Raw genomic sequence first — 22663 nt, forward strand, 5'->3', positions numbered from 1 at the left:
TTTCTCTTTTTCATAATGATTACTTGGACTGGGGAAAATCCAAGTAAATCATTTATTCCATTTTCGATCTCTTCAGGTGACTTATAGTCACTTGAGAGACCTTTCAAGACAACTTTGAACAAACGTTCAGTTTTGTCGTCATAAGTAAAAAAATTGTGCTTCTTCTCTTCAAGATGTTTGAGAAGAAGTTCGCGATCTTTAAGAGTTTCCGGCAAAACGCGACAGTCTCCTTTCCTTGCCGTTTGGAAGGAAACCTTGATTCTCCTAATGGAGTTCAAGATCTCCTGCCTATATCCGCCAAATTCGGAACAACTGACCACGATAGGCGGTACTCTTTGCTTCCTCACTTGAATCAAAGAGCCTGGGCTAGAGGCTGCTTCGATTTGGTGTTCGGAAAATTTGTCTAGAGCATCGAACTGATTGCTCATTTCGATACAATTATTCTTTTCACCATTGGAAGAAAGTTCGCATTCCGGGGAAGCGTACTTTCTTCCATTCTTGCCACGTTTAGTGACAGTTTTAAATCCCACTTTTTGGAAGGAAGTTGTGAATGCAGAGATTCACCCTTCCTTTTGTTAGTTGTTGATACCATGTTTAGTTAATAAACGAACGAAGACGTGACCTTCGAGAGGTTTTTTTTCGCAAGACGGTGTCCAAGAAGGATTACCACCGCTAGCTTTCGCCAACGGGTCCAACGAAAAATCGAAGGCACGGGTCTAAACAAGGATCGTAAAGGGATCAATAGTAGAAAAAATAGTACTGAAAAGTACTGTTTTAGAAGCACTGAAAAGTACCGTTTTTAATTTTAACACTGAAAAGTACGTTTTTTTTGTAGCACTGAAAAGTACTGTTTTATTGCTTTAGGTAGTTTTTAAGAAAACTTCCAAGAGCAGAGAGAATTCGTGTACGCACAGCACGAAGGTACGATGCGCACTGCTAATAAATGATTATGTGATATTTTTGTATTACGTACGATGCGGAAATGATACAAGTAATCGAATAATATTCATGAAATTTAACCGTAAAACTATTTAAAACAATTATTTTGCTTAATTTTTTTGCTCCTTTGCACCTATTGTGGTGCATCAGTACCCATAGTGGAGGGTCCCATAAGAAATCAATGGATTGGCGCAATTGACTAAAGGAACCATTCTTAAAACATACCTCCACTAAAGGAGCAGTGTTCCTATTATTGGTGCAAGGCTTTATGCAGGGAAATTTCAAATGAATCGTGATTTTTATACATTTGAATGATAGAAGGATTTGACATCTATCGAATGATACGTTAAAATAATATATTTCATGATCTTAACACCGTGTTTTAGCAGTTTTCCCTTAGGTGCACCACTAATGTTACACTTGTCCTAGGTTGTCTAATTTAGTTGTTGGATATGCATTGATTAGCTTTAGATTACTGTAGATTGTGAAGCGTATAAAAGTTCAATTTACACTTACCTTTACTATGCAAATATTGCTTATTTAGTTCTGTTCTCAAACTGTCAGCGGTCTTCACCAATTCATCCAGATGGGGCTTCTTGGACTCAAGCTCGACTAGCATATTCTGAAATGATGCAGTTAGGTATTGATAAGTACAATAATGAGGGTATGCGGGGCAATATGGTCATACGGGGCAATATGGACCACCTTTTATTTGAGCTTGATACAGATTTTGACTCCAATAACCTTACGGCGAAGTAGGCTGTCATTGAAATTTGTACCCGTCGTATATGATTGTTGCTGAATTATGTCACAAATCCGAATTGAAAAAAATCAGTTGGTATGGAAGTGATGTACAGTCAATTCTCTTTTACTCGATATTGAAGGGACCATCGAGTTAGGGAGGTATCGAGTTACAAAACACAAAACCAGTGCAAATGAAATCCAAGGGACCATCGAGGTAGCCATGAAAATCAACTTTCATCATGGTTCTCTAAGTCGATATCGAGATACAGAATATCGAGTAAGGGAGAGTTAACTGTAGCTGAAAAAGTATCAGCATACTTTCTGCATGTAAGCACATACAGTGATACTTTTCCGTATCAGTATCAACTATAAGGATTGAGTTTTATTACTTTGAAATTGCGAGCAGCAATGATAATATGGCTGCCAAAACGAATGACGGGCTACTAGACTTAACTCTATAAAGGATGCTTCAACTAGTCACCACCACAAAAAACGTGTAAAAATGTGAGACTATATAGGTATATTAACGAAAATGTAAAAATTTGTTTCTTCTAAGAAAATCTAAGAAAATTTTGGATATAAAAATCAGCTTTGCAAAATGTTTTGTCTATTGTATTGATTTTTTCACAGCAGTTCGTTCTTCTACTATCTATGGGCTGTCAGTAGCCCAGTTTTTGTACGATACTCTCACATACGTACTGCTTTCTTTTACATTATGTCATGCAAGCATTTTTTTCCAATCAAAATTTTCAGATTTAGTATGGTGGCTCCTATTGTCCCGTAGATCATTTTGCCCTGTATAGTGTAAAACTGCCTTGTATACACTAAAAAAAGTTTCAAAGAAAACCCTTAGTAACATTTTTTTACAAAATACAATCTAGATATGAAAGGAGGCACTTCAAATTATAAATCAAACTTATGGAACGATCAATTTGTAATGTTTTTCTATGCTCTTTTTTTTATCGGTAGCGATAGGGGTAGTACTGGGACTCTTAATCTGCCCTAAGCTCCTTCCCAACATTTGCTTTCATAAGCCTCTATTACGTTCATCACACAGACGTTCCTAAGCAATGTTGCTCAAATGGTGTGTGTACCCTAGCAGCAATCAGCCCTTGCCGTAGTTTTGCAGTCTAGTATTCCAGACTACTATAAAACTATGATAAGACCTGAAAAGCTACTAAAGTGGTTGAAGTGAAGAACGAAATAGTTTTATTAAAAGCTCCTCATCCACCATTTCATTTCATTAGTCACTGTCACATGATTATCACACTTTTGCCGTCGACACTTTTGTTTTTGACACTAGCACTTCTATAACCGATTATCATTCACGAACTTTCGTTATCACTTTCCACTATCACAGCTAAAAGTTTCACCAATATTACATCACGCCACTTTCATACCAATTTATTGTATTACCAATAATTGAAGAATGTTTAATTTTTATTTTATTTTTTTTACTATTTCATTGAACTAAGTATTATCACAACGACCGTAACAAAATAAAATACTTCGATCACTTCTATTGCACTCGTTGTTATTATGAACACTGTCATTGTAAAAGTGTAAAGAATTAGGCAATAGTATAGTGGAATTAACGTAACCCTCACAATCACTTCAATGCGATTTCAACAGTTTATCACCACTATGCAATTCTTCAAGTATCATTATCACCCTCACAATCATTAATTTTATAACGACGATTGTCACACAGAAACTCACCGAATACTCACTTTTAAGTCACATAACAAAAAGTTGGATTATGCGTTAGCTTCGAAACCTATCCACCATTACCGATTAGTACATAGGATGCTACAATTCATCTAACAAACTGCAACAACAAGTAGTGGTGCATAAGTAACTACTGAGCCCTGGCGGTCCCTCCATTCGAAGAGTACCTGATAATATGCAGAACATATTAACAGATCCTCAGCCTGCAAGCAGCCGTTTCATGATAAATCATGATCCGTTATAGGTGTGCCAAAGTATTGGGAAGGTGATATGTTTTACAGACGGATATTATTTTACGGTGCACCTTCACTTAAGCACCGTCAATCCCCATGATCCAGGCCAGGGGTAATGTTTTGCTATGCTTTTCGAGCCCTTTTCCTTAGATGACCCATATTATCCCTAGCGACCCTATTGTTATTTTGAAGATTACTTTCAGTTTTACGGTTGAACACTGCGACGACATCTTGGAAACTGTTTTTCTATTGATTGATATTATTTCCCATAAGAGTGACGCAAATTTTGAAATTATGGCTCCCCTATGCTTAACCCTTTCCTTCCCACCACATTCCATTGGTCGTTAAATCATATCCATTTTTTTTTTGAATTTAAATGTAGTGGATTTTCAGAATTCCACATTCACAAATATAAACAAAATTTTCACCAAACAAAAATAAAAACAAGCTCGATTAAGTTATTTTTTTAAATCCAATTGAGTTTTTATAATATTTTTACACAAAACTATTGATATTGCGGAAAATTATGTGGATCACTGGTGATCCATTGGGAACATAACGACATTTTCGTCAATTCTGTTCTAACATACCGGTATCGGTCTAAATGACTTGGTTGCTCTATACAGAACTCAACCAGGAATTAAGCAATATTACATATGATTTTTCCATCATTTACTGGATGTAGGGGTGATCGGGGCAATATGGGCCGCCTAATGAAAACGTCATAAAATGCATAGCAAACGGATGAATATTGATGTATCTTTTTCACCCTAGTTGCAGCCATCTTCCCGATAGATCACAGGTGATCCAAAAATGTTCTATTTTTAAACTACAAAAAACCTCGTGGGAAAGACCACATTTTGATTGGACGTCAGGATAAATTGGCGGGAAGTATAAGTCGAAGTAATTCAGGCTACTAAGTACTACAGCAAAAAGGCAGTGTTGCTCTGAAAGTAATGGAATGACTTTCTCAGTATGATTTAAAGTATGACTTTCTCAGTATGATTTAGACTTTTTATCAGTAATAACAAATTATCCTTACGTCCCATTAAAATGTGTTCTTCGGCAAATTTGTAGCTGGGAAAATTTCACATGAGAAGAGTTTGTTCGCATTTCCATAGATTATCCACAACCAAATAACTAGCCTAGGGGAGCAAAAAGTTCAAAATTTACATCAGTCTTGCAACATTCATGTTTTAGTATATACTTTACCAGGGTATGGGTCATTTGGCATAAGGTCATTTGGCATAACGCCATTTGGCATAAAGGACATTTGGCATAACAGCCATTTGGCATAACGGTCATTTGGCATAAGTTTGAACAATGTGAAAATAAAGGGTCATTTGGCATAACGGACATTTGGCGTAATATCAAGTCATGTGTAAAGTAAAACTCATTTGGCATAATATCCAACCATCTGAAAAGTAACGGTTATTTAGTATTTATTATTTATTGATATTTTATATTTTATTCAGGTATTCCTTCTTCTATGTGAAAAAACTGTTGTAATATTACGCAAAAGAAAAAGTCATGTTAAAAAGAAGGGCAAATTCCTATATAATAAAATAATGCGTCGAATCGCTATAGCAATAACCCTCGAAAGAATACCTTATGTTGAAAAGAAGGGTAAATCTCTAGATAAATATCATGACTAAACAGGATAACAGAAGATGAACTAGGGTGTCAATCAGTGATGCAATATTTCTTAATTTTAAATTAAATTTGAAAACAAGGTCATTACTTTGGAAAACAGAAGAAAAAATGCAGCAACGTTGCTGCTACAATTATCTTTTGAATAACATTTCGTGTTCCAACGAACCCTATCAACCAGTGCACACTGGTCCAGGAAGGTAATTTAGGCGGACATGAGGTTTTCGTCTCGATTTATTGATTTTAGAGCCATAGTTGCTTCTGATAATATGTTCAGAATTTTCGTTTCCGGGTCATTTGGCCGAATGCCGTTTAGCCGAAAGGGTCATTTCGCCGAATTCCGTTCGGCCGAAATTGAAAACAAAAGTGAACTACTGTTAGCATGGATTTATAATGAATTTCAAATAACTTATTCAGCTTATTCATGAAGAAGGTTACATCATCATTGATATACACATAATTAGCTTTTTAGTAGTAGTTCAAGAAACAGTTCGTGCTGAAAGAAGAACATCCTAAATGTAAGCAGTTATTCACTTCTCTGCTAGCGGTGATAGCCACCTACAGATGTTTGTAGTTAGATTTTGACAGTAACCAAAAAGGTTTAAGACTTATTCGTTCTTCTGCTGGTTCGGGTTGCTTTGATCCCTCGGATCGTACTAAGTCATCGTTTCGGCTTTCGCGACCTCCCAACCACTCATCACCTCGCTTGTTTTATCAACAAAAAGCGAACTGACGAGACGTTGGGGGATCGTAAAATCCAAGTTTGGGAAGCTATGTACTAAGTAATATATGTCATAGCTCTAGCAACCACAAGTATTGGTTTCTTTGACTTAAATATTCCCCGAGTCGTTCATTGCTATACGCAAGCAACGATACAGAGTTCAGTTCATAAGTTACAATCTTAAACTTGGAAGAGAATGACATCTCACCCAAGTTGAGGTAAAAAAAATGTTTTGAATAAGACGTAAGGGAATCTGGGGTAATATGCACCCTTGAGGCAAAACAACCCCACGGTGCCTTTTATGAGTATTTGTAAACAATTTGGAAAAGATTCGTCAAGGGCGGATAGGAGTGACCCACAACATGCGATTTTACAAATCAAACTTCCAGAAAAATGTCTAAATTTTTCTAAAATATTTATAGAATCCCCGAGAAGTCGTTTTACTCCTGGGGTGCATATTACCCCTGATACCCTTATTATAAGCTTTAACATGAATAACTATGAGAAATACTTCACTCTTGAAGGAACAGCCTATGATCAAAAGAAGGAAAAATCTCTTATGAAAATTTAGGCAAGTGTAATGCATATAATAGTTTTATAAGTACAACTACAAAGAACTTCCGATGATTTAAAGAGGGTAAAATTCCCAATTAAAATATAAGCTGAACTATTTTCAATAGTAATCAAACCAGTATAACTCGAATGAATAGTCTATGTGCAAAAGAAGGAAAAAAATCTGCTGAAATCAATAAAACCCTTGAAACCTTATTACACCTTTGGTAATCCAGAGGCGAATTAACCGTCACCTCAGAGTCTTGACGCGATGTGAGGAGTTCACAACTTCGTCCTGAATTAACGGGTCGATTTTATCATTCTCTTAGAGCTCATATAGGGTGACAAAAAATTACGTCCCGTCACATCATAAAAATCAACAAATTAATTAGCTTAGCAGTTATTGGGCCACACTTATGAAACCTACATATCAGAGGTGTTTTCATAATTCGGTCAAACGGCATTTGGCCAAATGACCCGTTCGGCCAAACGGCATTCGGCCAAGTGGCCGGACACCGAATTTTCAGTACTATAAAGTGTACGCATCAATTTTTTTTACGATGATTACAAGAGTGAAGTATAGGCCAACTTCTTTATTTTAACGAATCGTGAGTTGGTATGTTCAGCAAAGTTGTAGCAAATGATCAGAGTAGTTCAATATCAGTCATAATAGCGTGTGGCCGAGTGGCTAGAGTCCGCGGCTACAAAGCAAAGCCATGCTGAATCCCAAAACCCGGTCGGTTCAGGATCTTTTCGTAATGGAAATTTCCTTGACTTCCCTGGGCAAAGAGTATCATCGTACCTGCCATGCGATATACGAATACAAAAATGGTAACTTTGGCAAAGAAACCTTTCAGTTAATAACTGTAGAAGTGCTCATAAAAACTCTAAGCTGAGAAGCAGGCTCTGTCCCAGTGAGGACGTAATGCCAAAAAGAAGAAGTGACAATTCTCCAAGCTATTATTGTTTTTCTGTGACCAACACATACAGTAATACCTCGATATAACGTAACCTCGATATAACGTAACCTCGATATAACGTAACCTCTTTATAACGTAACTCGATATAACGTAACTTTTACCTCGATATAACGTAACTTTTTTTTAACTCTCTTTTATTTTTCAAATTTTTATTATAAACATGAATTATAAACTACAATAAACATTCGTCAAGATTCAAACACCATCCAATACTTAATCAGAGCAATGCAAGCGTATACCATCACTGAATACAGTCATAAATCGATATCGAGTGAGATATAAGCTCAATTAAAAAAACAACATTTTGTCATTGCTGTACATTTGTATACATCATTCTTTTTTATTTTTGTTGCATTTACGCTCCTTCTAAAGCTAAGCCTGCTACTCATTTCAATTTTCTATGGAAACATTGATAATTATTTATTTAGACTTTGCATTCAAAAAAGACTAGATCAAACTCGGATTGGACTTGTGTCTTGACGGGCCACGCCAATCCATATAACGTATATCTGATAATATTATTTTAGTTGATTTTTGGTTTGATATAGTCATAAATCAAACTTAACAAATTTTATTTCAATATTTCCGACAGGGATCTCATTGAATTCCATCAATGGATGGTTCAATAATTCCTCCAGGATTTTTTCCAGAATATATCCAAGAACTTTTTCCAAGAATTATGAATTTGTCCAATAGTTTTTTTTTTCAATATATCTATAAAATCTACTATGTCTTTGATCAAAAATTTCACTAAGTAATTTTTCCAAGATATAAAGTGGATTTTACTGAGTCTAGAGATTCATAAATTATTCCAGCAATTTTTCATCAATTCTTGTAGCAGCCTTTTTAAAGAACAATCCAATGATTATTCTTGGGATGCTCTAGAAGTTACTCCAAAAAATCGTACAGGTATTCATCTAAAAACCTGAAAATAATCTTCTCGAAATATCTCCTGCAATTTCATTATGAGTTTCTGCAGATTTTTCTCCAAATATTCATACAAGAACCATTCTATGTACTACTTGAGTTTCCTCAAGGATTCTATGTGGAACGAAATCCTTCATTGATTATATCAATAATTTCTTAATAAAGTTCTCTGTTTTTTAGTGGCTTGTCCAAGTATTTCTTCAAGTATTCGTCTAGGCATTTTTCTACGGATTTTTTTTATTTCATAACTATATTCAGGATTTCGTCCAAAAACTGGTCAAGCTCTCCAGATCCCCAACAAAATTCTCCTAGAATACTGCCGATAATTCCACAACGTATTGATTCAGAAAACTTTTCATGGAAAATCCCTCAAGAATAGTTCTTGTTTATAATGAAATTTGCTAGTGATTTCTCTGAATCTCTCTGAAGGATTTGTTTTTAGAATTTTACCACGAGTTCCTCATAACAATATTTTTTAAGTTTCATAAAGGCTTGTTAGAAATGTTCATGAACTGCTCAACATTAACTTTTTTAAAGATATCCGAAAGATCTATTCATGAATTTCATTTAGGATATCTGAGTGTTCAAGGAGCAATAGAGACGTTAAAATAAAAAAAAATGAAAATTAAAAAAAAAAACATAACCACGGACAAATAACAAAAAAATATGTGAGAATATTGGATATGCCTGTTATTTAAATAACATCAATTTTTGATCCATTTTCTTATCAAACAATACATGTTGAACGAAATTTGGAAAAAAAATATTTTGCTTCGATATAACGTAACCTCGATATAACGTAACGAACATAAAAATCGAGTTACGTTATATCGAGGTATTACTGTAGTTTCAATTCATCTGCTGCATTATCAAAAATATCGTATTGATAAGTTGCCATTTTATTTGCTTAATTTAAAATTGAACTTAACCCATCAGTGATATCCATAGTCTATCGCTATCAATGCATTGGTGATGGTGTCAACTCCATATTGTTGATGTGATATAGAATGATCCGTATTGTATCGCAGTTGGCCTGTATAAATCAGCAAGTTTTAGGCGTTGATAGTGAGAGCGAGCAACTCTGCAAACGATTAGCTTAAGAGCCGCAATAATTGAGTATTTTTAATAAAAAAATCGTCGCTCTTAAGTGTTCAATTTTTTAGATTTATTGGCCTACTAAGTTCTACAAAGTTGCAATACTTATCATTTGCTACAACTTTGCCATAGTTGTATTTGTTATAATTTTCATGTTATTTGAGTTTTTCATCTTGAAATTTAATATTTTTTGTGCCTTGTATCTCAACTATGAGCACCTGAAGAAAATGATTCTTTCCACCTAATGATTTTGCAGTCTTTCGAGTATCTCTGAGCAAAATTAGGAGAAGATGATATTTTCTATCTCGTTCAAAATCGATTTTACTAATAGACGATATGAGATAAATCCATATTTATTGAATATTCACACATGCTCAACTCACAAAAGTCATCACCTGAGCATATAAAATCAAATATAAACCTGTATTTATATAGAAAGAAAAAGTACATAGTTTTTTAGTTGTTTTCGATTAACTTGGAAGCTTCTGAAAGAAATTCACCATCTTTTCGTTTATCGGTATTTCGTCTATTAGTAAGCGAGATCACCGGATTGGAAGTCAACATAAGTCGTATAAAATACATCTACAAAGTTTACAGTCCGATTGAATTCGGTGGTATGATTTAACCGGAATCTTCTGATGGATTCATATCGCACTTATTGGCTTCTTCGGCGGCTTGCCAGAGAAGAGAATAAATAAATTATTATAGAACAGATTCTAAGCTGTTACTAAAATAAAACAGTAATAAAATGCTAAAATCTTCAATTTAAGTATGTACACGCAAAAAAATTGTGCGGTAAAAACTACCATTTTAGGGGGTTAACTTAAGCGCTCGCACCGGCAATTTTCAGCAGACCAGAAATGCGCTTGATTTTACCATGTCTGTAGTCGGAATCAGATTGTTGTAAATTATTTCTGTCAAATGTACCAGTAATGCGGTGGGGTGTACCGTAAACATAGTAAATTGGTCTGAATTTCCATGGTAGTTTCAAGAATGGGCGTAGTCAGCTAAAATAGTTATTTTTACCACAGAATTTTTTCCCGTGTACAGAAAATATATTGAAGTTATGCCAAATGACCCTCATCTTTCACTTAGTTAAAAATTATGCCAAATGTCCGTTATGCCAAATGTCCTATATGCCAAATGGCCCGCTCCCACTTTACCATGTACATATATGAAAATTTACACACTTTGTTTGCAAATGAAGTGGAAAAATATGAAACTAGTGTACCATCAGTGCACCAGATTTCACGCGATATTTACCAAATGCTTACTTAGTCTGCAGTGATTATGATCTAGAGTGCGGTGTCGCATCACTGCTGTTGGTTGGTTGATATTGATAGCTCGATAGGGAAAGTGTACCAGTTATGGCTATAGTGGGTCCCTATTTGGCCATATGTGAAATGTTGACAACTTTCACATTTTAAATCTTATTTAATGTTTTAACATCAAGATATATCTTATATCTAACTTCTACAACACACAAAAATTTTCAAAATTTTAAGACATTAAAGTAATTACGTATGGCGAAATAGGGAACCACTATGCCAATGACTGGTACACCTATCCTACTTGTTAAAATGGAAGATTCCTCCCAATGCTTCCTAAACTCAATTTATAAAATTCCTCATATACCAAAACTGCCCATAACTGCATATTTGTAACATTCGACAAAAGTAGGCACTGAGTAAATGGAGTACCAAGTGTGAATTTCTCGTCAATATGGGAAGCCCCATGTGTACAGCTCTTCTCACATATTGAGTGAACAGTCAGAAAATAATTCTGATAGAAATTTATTTACCACAACATTACGAGGCCCATGTATAATCTCAATGTGACTGTTATGCGGTTATATTAAGCAATGTGACAAAACAAATTGGTATTTTTTCCGAACTTTTTAGAACAATCTCACAGATTTTATTCAGTTAGTCGAAAGTATTGACGATTTGATGATGTTCCACGGTATTAACTCGAAATCGTCAAAAAGGTCGAATGTGACAAATATACAGTTATGGGCAGAAAAGCGCTATATTAGAAACCTTCAAGCAGACATGTTGTCACGATGAAAAGGGTTCCAATAAATTGGACAGATGATGTTCATTATCTAGGTAGGACCCCAGCTAGATAATAAATTACTTTTCATACATCACAGTGAGGCCAAACCGAACCATACAAAATTAATATAAAAATAAAAATTAGATTTGGGGCTAGTATACTACTTACCTTTTGTTTACCAATGGATTCTAAAATCATATCGCAATCACCAACCACTATGCAATGCTTTTTAAGCATCTCACGTTCCATTTCCAACCATTCTACAATTTGAGTAACAGATTTGTCGAAATTATTGGTCAGAGCGGTGGCTACTATTTTAGCTTTTGATTTTGCCGCAAAGGAACCTGGTACGTATCCTTCCATTTCTGCAAAATAAAAGGTTTGGGTAAAAAATACACGAATAACATAAACGTTAAAATTACCTTGATTTTCACTGGTAGCAACTGTGCTTTCGGAAGACTGGGAGTAACTTTTTTCAGTATCAATGCGAGTGCTGTTTAAAGCTGCTAATGCATTAACGACCTCATCACAGTGGATGGACAATTCTTTGGTTACCTATGAAATATTGTGATACGTCAGGGAGCATCACCATGTTATCGCCAATTTTGAAATAATCGAAATTACTCACCTTCTCAAGAACATCCATGTTTTCTTCACTTAGTACTTTGGTGTTAGAATGTTCTTTGCCTACAATTAACCTAAGTTCCTCTTGTTTTCGCTATCAGAAAAGAAATAGGAATAAATAACACATTAAAAAATTGACAACGCAGATAACAAATTATCACAATGATATTTACTCAATATATCCACAATCAAAATATATATAGAATACTAACTTAAATTTGATCATATCAGTTCTGAAGCTTGTTTTGTGCAATAGCCCTTAAAATGTTATTAATAAAATGACTACCAGCAGCGCGGAGAGAATGTTCCGCACCTGCTAATGGAAACTTGAATGTTTTTAGTATACATGCACTATGCGCCTGCGCATTACAATGCGCAATTTTAAGCTAGCATAAAACACATAGCGCAGGTTTACCGTGAATCGCATGTCAGTCCTATTTGCGTCCTCTGAGCGTTGAGTGGAATCTTTATAGATACAGTGAAACCTCCATGAGTCGATATTCCATGACTCGTTATCGACCCATGGAACCATACTAGAATCAAAATTGCATGGTTGCTATGAAGGTCCCTTCAAACAGCTTTCCAAGTAATTTATGTTCCATTACTCGATATTTCCATGAGTCGATGGTCCCTTCAGATATCGACTCATGGAGGTTTGACTGTACACACATAGTTTGTAGAGGGGAAAGAGGGGGTCGAAAAAGCAGAAATGTGTGTACCAGCCCTAATACAAATTTAAGTTTTTGCATTACTTTTGAGAATATATAGGGGCAATGGGGGCAATACGAACATACGGGGCAATATGAGCCACCCCGGTTTTTACCTTAAAAACAGTCTTTTAATGTCTAGTGTCATTATGATCTGCTAAAGGATGCCACAAATAGCCACCACAATGAAAACCGTAAGAATATTCGTTTGAACACTTAAGATATTTACAAAAATGTACAAATTAGTCCTTCGTCATGGAAAGCTTATAATTTTGGCAGTTTTTAATTAAGCCTATAAAACAATTATATTTATTATTCTGGTAAATTTTACCAATCCATTAAAACTTCTGATCATAATGAACAGTTCGTGAGCGAAATTAGATTTGTTCGTAAACAAAAGTATTGAAAAACAATACAGTGGGATTCCGTTTTTGGCATGCTCCGTTTTTGGCATGCTCCATTTTTGGCACCCCCCGATTTTGGCAACAAAATGGATCCGTTTTTGGCAACATATTTCAATACCATTAAAATTTGTATTTTTTGTAAATACTATCGTGTCTGTTGCTTTAGTCGTTTGAATAGCATGTCAACTTCACACCCATTACATTCCAGAGATCCATTTTCATCGATATTTCCCCAAACCTCACCAACTACTAAGGACTCGCGTACGCGCTTATTTACTCCAGGGTTGTCATTGGTCAATATCTTTTCTTAGGCATCCATATTGAGTGACCAGCCCACTTGAGTCTGCCAGTAGGTGATACAATAAAAAACACTTTTCTTCAGATTTAGAACAGCTTGTTTGAACAAAGCACAATCACCGACATATTCGAGAGAGTTGCAGAAGTGTCAACATATAATCCATAAAAAATAATTAATATAGTAAAATTTTATATTATTTTTCCACCATGATATATGCGTATACAGTCCAAATTACAATTTATTCTCAATAATATCATTGAAGCGTGCGATAAATACGACTGAGAGTATTGCGGAGAAATTTAAAAATTTGGATTGCCTCGCGGAAATAACGCGCAGTGAGCAATCTCCGCATAGAGCAAATGAACCACAGCAAGCATTACAGTTTTAAACATGATTCAATTCGTTGATATTGCTGATATGCAATGAAACGATAGTTGGAATGCAGTACATTATTTAGGTCAATATATTCCCACTACGACGCATTAATCAAAATTGCAACTACCCATAAAGAATAGCCATTGCTCGAACTACTCAAATTCATGTATCTCAAATTTCTTAAGCAACGAGCCTCCACACATATCTGACACAATCATCCCCCAAACTCCTACCATTTCTGAAGGTTTCCCGTAGCTTATGGGATTAGAACTAAATGGTGGTTCCCAAAAATTGGCTGCTAGCATCCATATCATTATTATCATAAAGTGTCATGTTGGAACCAAATAGTGCCGGTTTTTTCTTGAATACGATTCTCTCACAACCCGTTGAAGTCATAAAATTCGTTATGACAGAAGATTCCTCATAACCAAATTCCATTCCATCCATCCATATCATTATTATCATAAAGTGTCATGTTGGAACCAAATAGTGCCGGTTTTTTCTTGAATACGATTCTCTCACAACCCGTTGAAGTCATAAAATTCGTTATGACAGAAGATTCCTCATAACCAAATTGTATCTTCCTTAGTCAGCGGTGACTATGATGATTTTGATGGAAAATTTAGCAATCAATAACCCCGGATTTTCACGGAAACAAAATTTTTCTTGCAACGCGTAATATTTTAACTTTTTGTCTGTGATATTGGTGTGTATATTGATCTTTCTGCGTCAACTAGTTAAAGCTACAATAGCTTTATTCAATAGACTCTGTAAGGCGTTAGATTTGATAAAAGATGGTCCAGAATTCTGTACAAGATTGTTAATCTGTGAAGTTGTATTCCTAACTGTAAGCTCATGCCGTTTTGCAATACCCAGCGCTTTTGTTTCGCAAATACGTCTTTATAAGAAAACAAAACAAAATTTTATTTGTATAATGTATTCTAACAAAGTTTTAAGATAATGTCCAGTTCTTGAATAAAGGTAACTTATGCGATTATTGGTTTTTCAAGGCCCTCTTATACAAAAAATATACATAAAGCTTCTAAAAAATAAATGAAGACGTTGAGGCGTAAAAACGCCACCAAAAAAAACGTTTGTCAGAATTAACAGTACGGGGCTATAGATTCATAGCATAGTGTAACCCTTCGGAAAAAATGCTTCGAAGTGATCCTTTTAGAATTCTCGATGCCTTATGATTTCATAAAGATGATGTATTAACATTGTAATGATGTTTTCAAAAAAAAATATTAGAAAAATAAAATTTAAAATATGGGTTCCGATTTTGGCACGGTTCCGTTTTTGGCAACTGAAAATTTCCGCTTTGTTGCCAAAAACGGAATCCCACTGTATATTATTTTCAAGATGAAGGGGCGGGGCAAAATGAGCCACCTAGATTTAAGCAAAACAAACGATGTTTTGAACATAAAAATGCATTGCCTAAATATACCAGATTATTCTTTTACTGCATAGTCATCTTTATGCACCATTACAAGTGGAACACTTTGCTAGAAAATACGTTGAACCAAGTATCGCAATTTAGTACTAGTATAACATGGTCGATTTACTATGTATTATGTATCTTTAAAAAATAAACCGCCAGAATCAATAATTTCAAGCAAAGCTAATACAATTTCCTTTCCAATAATGTACTCTTTACCACTAACTCTTCGCTATACTGTTTTAAATAAAAATCATTCGATTGAATGAGGTGGCTCATATTGCCCCGTAGGGTGGCTCATAATGCCCCATATGGTTGGTGACCACGTAGAAAAACATGGCTTTCCAAAAAGTTCCTAAAATAATTTGCAAGTTGATGTTTACATTAATTATCGACGTAACATGGAAGATAACATTTTATAGTACAAGTCACTTGCATTTAAACTATAATTTCTGCTGTTTTTCTATGCATTCCATGACGTTTTCCTTAGGCGGCCCATATTGCCCCGATCACCCCTACCGTATGGACGCCATTCACCGCTCATTTAACAGCATTTAAACACGTTAAATTCTATCAAAAATCGTTTTTTCAATATTTTTCGCAACTTTTTGGGGTAGACGTAAGATAAAACGTTTGTTATTGTAGGAAAAAAGTTGAAATGTGAATAACGTAAAATGGTACCGAATAACATGTATGCCAATGATACATGTGTAGGGTGCCATCCACCGCTCATCCTAAGTATGATGCCCTATATACACCACTAGTTGTAATTAATTTACTTTCATTGGCTGGTTGTTATCTTTGTACTATAGTACGACAACATATTGCACCATGGCAGCTAAGAAGCATTTTTCGATCTGCCATAATAAAATCATTGTTCAACTCATGTTTACCGCCTAAAATTATTTTTTATAAATAGTATAGGGGAAGGGGTGGTAAAATGAACACCTTAAGGAAATCATCTTGTTTCTGATAGAAAAACGAGGTATTTGTATAGTTTTATCCCACAACATCAAAAACAGGGATGTTATCTATAGCAGCGACACGAATTCAGATTAAAATAGCTGAATTTTCACATATTTTCGTCGCTAGCATAAAACGATGTACATGTTCATTTTACCTGAACAATGTGGGTAAAATGAACAGCTGTTGGTCGTAAAATGAACATCATGCAAAAAACGTGAGCAAAACAAATATTTCTGAAAAAAAAATATTGCCTTTCCGAAAATATATCCATTATTGATTGTAACCCATTCAAAACAGAATTCTAAAGGTATCAGATTTGACCTCATATCATAACGATATTCACCTCACTGAAAAACCTCAAGTCTTCCGAGCTAAAAGTTACGTCAGTTCTAATTTTCAAACGTGGTTTTCTGGAATCTTAGTTTTCGTTAATATTTTCACTTCAATTGACCTACGTATCAACTCGAACACTCTGATTTATGCTATAAACCGCCCGTGCGTGATAAAAAATCATCGAAATTTGTTTTTCTCGATAAAAGGCAAGGTGTTCATTTTACCACCTCTGTTCATTTTACCACCACTTCCCCTATAATATAAAATCATATGAATTCCATTCTGATACAATCCATTTTGGTGTACTAATAAGTGCTAATAACTTCTACAGTAATGACCCGATTTTGTCAGCCTCCGATTTTGTCTACCCCCGATTTTATCTACCCCCGATTTAAGCACCCTTTTTGACCCGATTTTGTCTACCCCCAATTTTAGCATCCTTTTTTCCCGATTTTGTCAGCCTAAAATTTATATTTAGGGTAAACACGTCTATACTGGCAATATTAAGTACATACAGTCAATTATGACCTTGTCACGTCTATAAAATCATCTAAAGACCGAAATTTTGCAATTTGAAATTTTTAATAATTATCCAAGAAACTGATCCATGTTACCTTGGATTACGGTACATAGAAAATGGAAGTAAAACATAATTTTTATTTTAACTAAATAATAAAATTAAGCCCTTAAGTTAATATAAGACTTGAAACCTGTAGTATTTTTTTTCCCGATTTTGGTTATTTCCTGATTTTGTCAACCCTAAATGCAGCATGGGGCTGAAAAAATCGGAACATTACTGTATTGCGAAAATTTGTTCAGATTTTTCAAAATAATTCAATGAGCGGTGAATGGCGTCCTTACGGTATTTTTTTATTTGTTTTACTTTTCGTGCATCCAACGGAAAAACCGATTTAAAATTTTTGTAGAAAAAAATTAAGATACAAATTTTTGTATTACATGATGCATTAGACCCAGGTATTTGTTGGTTATAAAATAATACAATTTTTCAAAAAAATTTCAATAAACCAGAAAAGTTTCAAAAGTTATATAAAACTTTCCTAATATGCGTTTAGGCAAAAAAAAATCATTTTGATACCCAATTTAAGAAAAAAATAAACACAAAATTCCAAAGGGTACCCCGTCTAAAGGCGAGATTGGGTTAACAAATTCAAATACCGTGCATTTTTTATACCGGGTGAAATTTTGAAACATGTCACAATTCAACGAACAAAGTTCAACAGCTTGAGCTTGAATGAGCGCTCGCTTGCTACTGTGGTTGTTACCCGCTTGCTACCGTCAATCCTCCATGAATCGATATCGATAGTCCCTTATATCGAATCATGAAACCAGCAGTATGCGGCGCCGCCATCTTTTCGAATCCAACATGTTCTAAGCAACCGTACTCAAATGCATTTCAATGCGGATGCTCAAATGATCGTGACTGCTGTCAAGTCCCATTAGATGGGATTTGGGTTGACATCGATTTGAACACGAGTTTAAAAGCAGTAACGTTTTAACTTCAGAGATTTTTTTTTTTGAAGGAATTTAAATAATTGACGTAACTAACCAAATTGAAAGAATAGCTTCATGATATCTTTAGTATAGTTGTAAATTTTGACGAGATGAACAAATTTACTGAAGACAGTTTTTATGCAAGATAAATAGTTTTGATTTTTTTTGTAGAAAATTTCACTTTAATTAAATCGTAATTACTTTTAAACTCGTGATTGGGAAAATTATTCAAAACTTTACGTTGGAATTCAAGTTATGTATCCATAACTTGAAATAAACATAACGGTCCATAAACAACTAAGATCTAGCTTACCAAAGTTTGTCATTTTGTACGGAAAATCGATAAAGTTGCAGATGTTTTGTCCAATACTGTACGTGCATGAAACAGATTTTATTTGGAGAACATTTGGAAATTTTGTTTCTGCAGTCGACTCTCCAAATCTCGATATCTCTCCCTATGTCGATGATTTTTTTCGACTCTTTTGTTCTGCATACACTTTCATTCTCCATATCTCGATATCCTTCTTTTATCGCGATTTTCTCTCCGTACGTCGATATAGATTTTAGAGATTCAAACCTAGTATTCTATGCCTCGAACTCTCCCTATCCTGTGGTGGACGGAAGCGATTATGAATTAAATAAACCGGATTGAATCTACAACTACTTTATTTCCTCTTAACAAGTATTAACGTGATTCTCTTCTGTTCGGTTGGCGCAACGTGAATGGCTGCGACAGGGGTGATCACAAACCACTGCAATAGGGGTGCGCACAAATCACACCCCATAGTCCCTTCGGTATCAAGATGTGGAGAGTCAACTGTACTATGGTAAAGTGAATCGCAAGTCAGTCCCATTTGCATTTTCGTCAAAATTGAGTTGATATCAGTTTTTAACATATCTTCCTATGATCTTTCAGTTGCACTTACAAGACAACACATTTGTTCGATAAAGAAAAAAATAGATTCGGCTGATGGCGCTATGCCACCTTCAAAATTGTTTGTGATCTCGTTGTTCCCGAATCCGCCGATATTAGCAGGTGCAACGTAATCCGGGTTGTAGTGCTTTGTACAGTGATAACTTCTTCTTCTTCTTCTTCTTCTTCTTGGCATTAACGTCCCACAGGGACAGAGCCGGCTTCTCAGCTTAGTGTTCTAAGAGCACTTCCACAGTTATTGGCTGAGAGCTTTCTTTGCCAAAGTTGCCATTTTCGCATTCGTATATCGTGTGGCAGGTACGATTATACTCTATGGCCAGGAAAGTCAAGGAAATTTCCATTACGAAAAGATCCTGGACCGACCGGGATTCGAACCCAGACACCTTCAGCATGGCTTTGCTTTGTAGCCGCGAACTCTAACCACTCGGCTAAAAAAGGAAGGAAGGGTACAGTGATAAACAGCTGCAATAAAACTGGCTGATGGTGCAGTGATTTAAATGTTATTTTTTATTTGCGAAGATTTTAAAGATGGCTTGTGGCGAGCTAAATTGTTGCATGATTCCGTTAATGTTACGCCACCCGGATAGTTTTTTTTTCGTTTGGAATAAGTGTGACTTTGACAAAACAAGATAAAAAAGCATGCGGTTGTGAGATTTTTATCATTTATAATTTTATGCTTTCTGATAATTAGTTTTGAAAACTTGTGTTAAGTATGAAAGCCGCCTTCGATGATGATTATTGCGCTACGCAGAAATTAATTCAAACCAAATTCAGATATGAAATCATTCAGAGGATGTCGATTCAGGTTCCCAACAGATTAATATTAAAGATTCTTAGCTAGGGCACAAGGTGGAAATACCTGTGTCTCATCCTTGGAAGATGAACACGCATGGAGTGACTTTAACTTTCTTAGCACCGTCAATCCCAACGATGATGAAAACATTACATTCACACTTACACTCAACTACAAAAAGTATACTAAACTATACATACACTAAATTTCAATCCGGTCGCATCACTCGCTTATAGTGAATCCTAGACCATTACCCTTCCCATCATCCAACTCCTTGATATTTATGAGGGCGTCGGTGAGTCGCTGGCCTCTCTTCAAGTAGGTGTCATATCATCATTTCCCTTTCCTTTCCTCGTAACGGAGAAGATGGGCGTGGCCGGCAATGGAAATTATCATGTCTTTGCATCTCTGACTTCCGCTTGGATAACTATTTGATCCAAAATAGTTTTCCATGGGCAATTGGAATAAGTGTTGTTAAGTTCCTAACATGACAGTTTTCAGTATGCAATCTACGAAATACTCCGTTACCACGCAACGCAACACATTTGTTCGATAAAATCAGGAAAAAAACACCAAGCCGAATTGTCCCACAATGAAAAGTAACCGCATATCAGTCCTACTACAAGTTTCCGTACCATGTAACTTAAAACATGGTTAATTTCTTGGTAATTTCTATATTTTTTCGGAAAGGTATCCAAATGAAGAGCAATTTGTAAAAGTTTTATTAAGATTCAAACATATTTAAATTTCCAAGAATTTTTTGAATTTTCGTATGAAAAACAAATTTGTGAACTTCGCAGCCCATCTTCTCAATGACTACTTTTTAGTATGGTTCCATGAGATGATGTGGAAGCATATTATTCTGATAATTTTAACCAACACATTGAAACTTCTGATAGTACTGAACAACTACGAAATTAGATTTGATCGTAAACAAAATTATTGAAAAATGAAGGTGAATGTTACAAAATTCCTTGAATAACTATTTTTAATGTGTTTTGTAAAATTTATGAAAATTTCAAAATTTGAAAAATATGTGTTCTGTATCTCGGGAGGCCTAACTCGATGGTCCCTTCAATAACGAGCTAGGGAGAGTTGACTGTATTTTAAAACTTGAAAATTCACATTCTAGTCGCTTGTGTCACCACTAAATTTTAATATTTTTGGATCAAACATTGAGGCACATTGAGGTTTCTCTTTTTATGTGATTCGAATTCAGTTTTTGTTTTAATACCTTTCGAGTTATAGAACATCGAGCTGTGGAGAGTTGACTGTAGTCGAGTATTCGCGTTATAGTATTTTAAGGATTCTCTGAAAACTGTACAATTTTGTATCAGTATTCACTGAAAGGAATAATGAGAAAAGGGACTTTAGTAATATTCTAATTAAAATAGAGCCTTTAGAGACATTCCACTAAAAATAGCGACTATTTAGATACTTGAATGAAGATAGAGACCAATTCTCTAAAAAGAGACCTGCTATCATCTCTGTGATTATGACAGAGCATGCTTTCCAGCTTAGTGTCCTTATGAACACTTCTACAATTATAAGCTGAGAGCATTCGTTGCCAATTCACAATTTTTCGTACATCATATGGCAAGTGCAAAGATACTGAGAAACCGAGAAAATTTTCAACTCGAAAAAATTCGAACCCAAGACCTTCAACATGGTCTCGCTGAATTGTTTAATTTATAAAAATTTTACTATAATGTACTAACTCATATATTTTTGTGGTTACTTTGAGTGTAGAAACAAATGTCAATAGCATTTCTAGTATTTTGTTATTTCATGTCGTCAATCAAAAGTAGACCATTTTGTTGCAATTTTAAGCTTATTATTATATATGTAGTTTGAAACGTATTTTCTTGATCTAGTTAGAATTTTGATTTGACATAAATTTATGTTTTAGTTCCGATTATGGATTATGGTGGTCAATGGTTTCGCAATGTTTATTGTAAACAGACATAATTTGATTGAAAGGCTCAAATTTGGCATAATTTGTGCGGTGATCTGTCGTTATACGCATACATGTCCTATGTTACTTTTTGTCATTTTTGAGTTTTTTGTAGCCAAATAACCTATTTTACCCTATATTATATGAGAACAATTCAATCAAATGTATTTTGTTCGAAGACTCTATAAAAAGCATACCAAGTCAATTTGTCCCACTGTTGAATTTCTACGCATAACCGTCTCGCCAGGTCCGTCCCACTCGGGCTCAGATTGGGTACAACATCTAGTACAGGTATGTTCCGTTTTTATCACGTTCCGATTTTGTCACGCTCCGATTTTGTCACGTTCCGATTTCGTCAACAAATTATTCCGTTTTTATCAACACAAAAAAATTTTATTTTTTTTAAAATGCTTGGAACATAAACTCAAAACTTATTTGAAGCTATTTAAATGTTTTTCAATAGCCTCAGAGTTGAATTTCCGACATTATGTTGGTGCTGATCACCTACGAAACATGGTAGGTGTCAAGTCATATACGATTCAATAAGGTTTGATTCCTTCCTATCCGTTAATCAATTAGAGTTTTCAAATTTAGCATGGGCTGATGGACAAGATTGATGCATCTTTCAACATTCGAGAGTTGCTCTGGCCACGTCCTAGCAACCAGGCTTGACAGAACTCCTCTGCGATGCAAAAATGTGG

The 22663-nt window shown here is 35.0% G+C and overlaps 1 protein-coding gene across 1 annotated transcript in view; it reads right to left on the reverse strand.

The window, feature by feature from the left end:
- Positions 1-22663, reverse strand: part of LOC5568213 (dystrophin, isoforms A/C/F/G/H) — a 352533-nt gene that overhangs the window by 256634 nt on the left and 73236 nt on the right. The window contains 4 exon segments of the mRNA XM_021850748.1: positions 1456-1561; positions 11793-11989; positions 12047-12179; positions 12253-12342. Coding sequence (XP_021706440.1) covers positions 1456-1561; positions 11793-11989; positions 12047-12179; positions 12253-12342 — 526 coding nt within the window.

This window comes from Aedes aegypti, chromosome 3, assembly GCF_002204515.2.
Source record: "Aedes aegypti strain LVP_AGWG chromosome 3, AaegL5.0 Primary Assembly, whole genome shotgun sequence".
Lineage (NCBI taxonomy): Eukaryota > Metazoa > Arthropoda > Insecta > Diptera > Culicidae > Aedes > Aedes aegypti.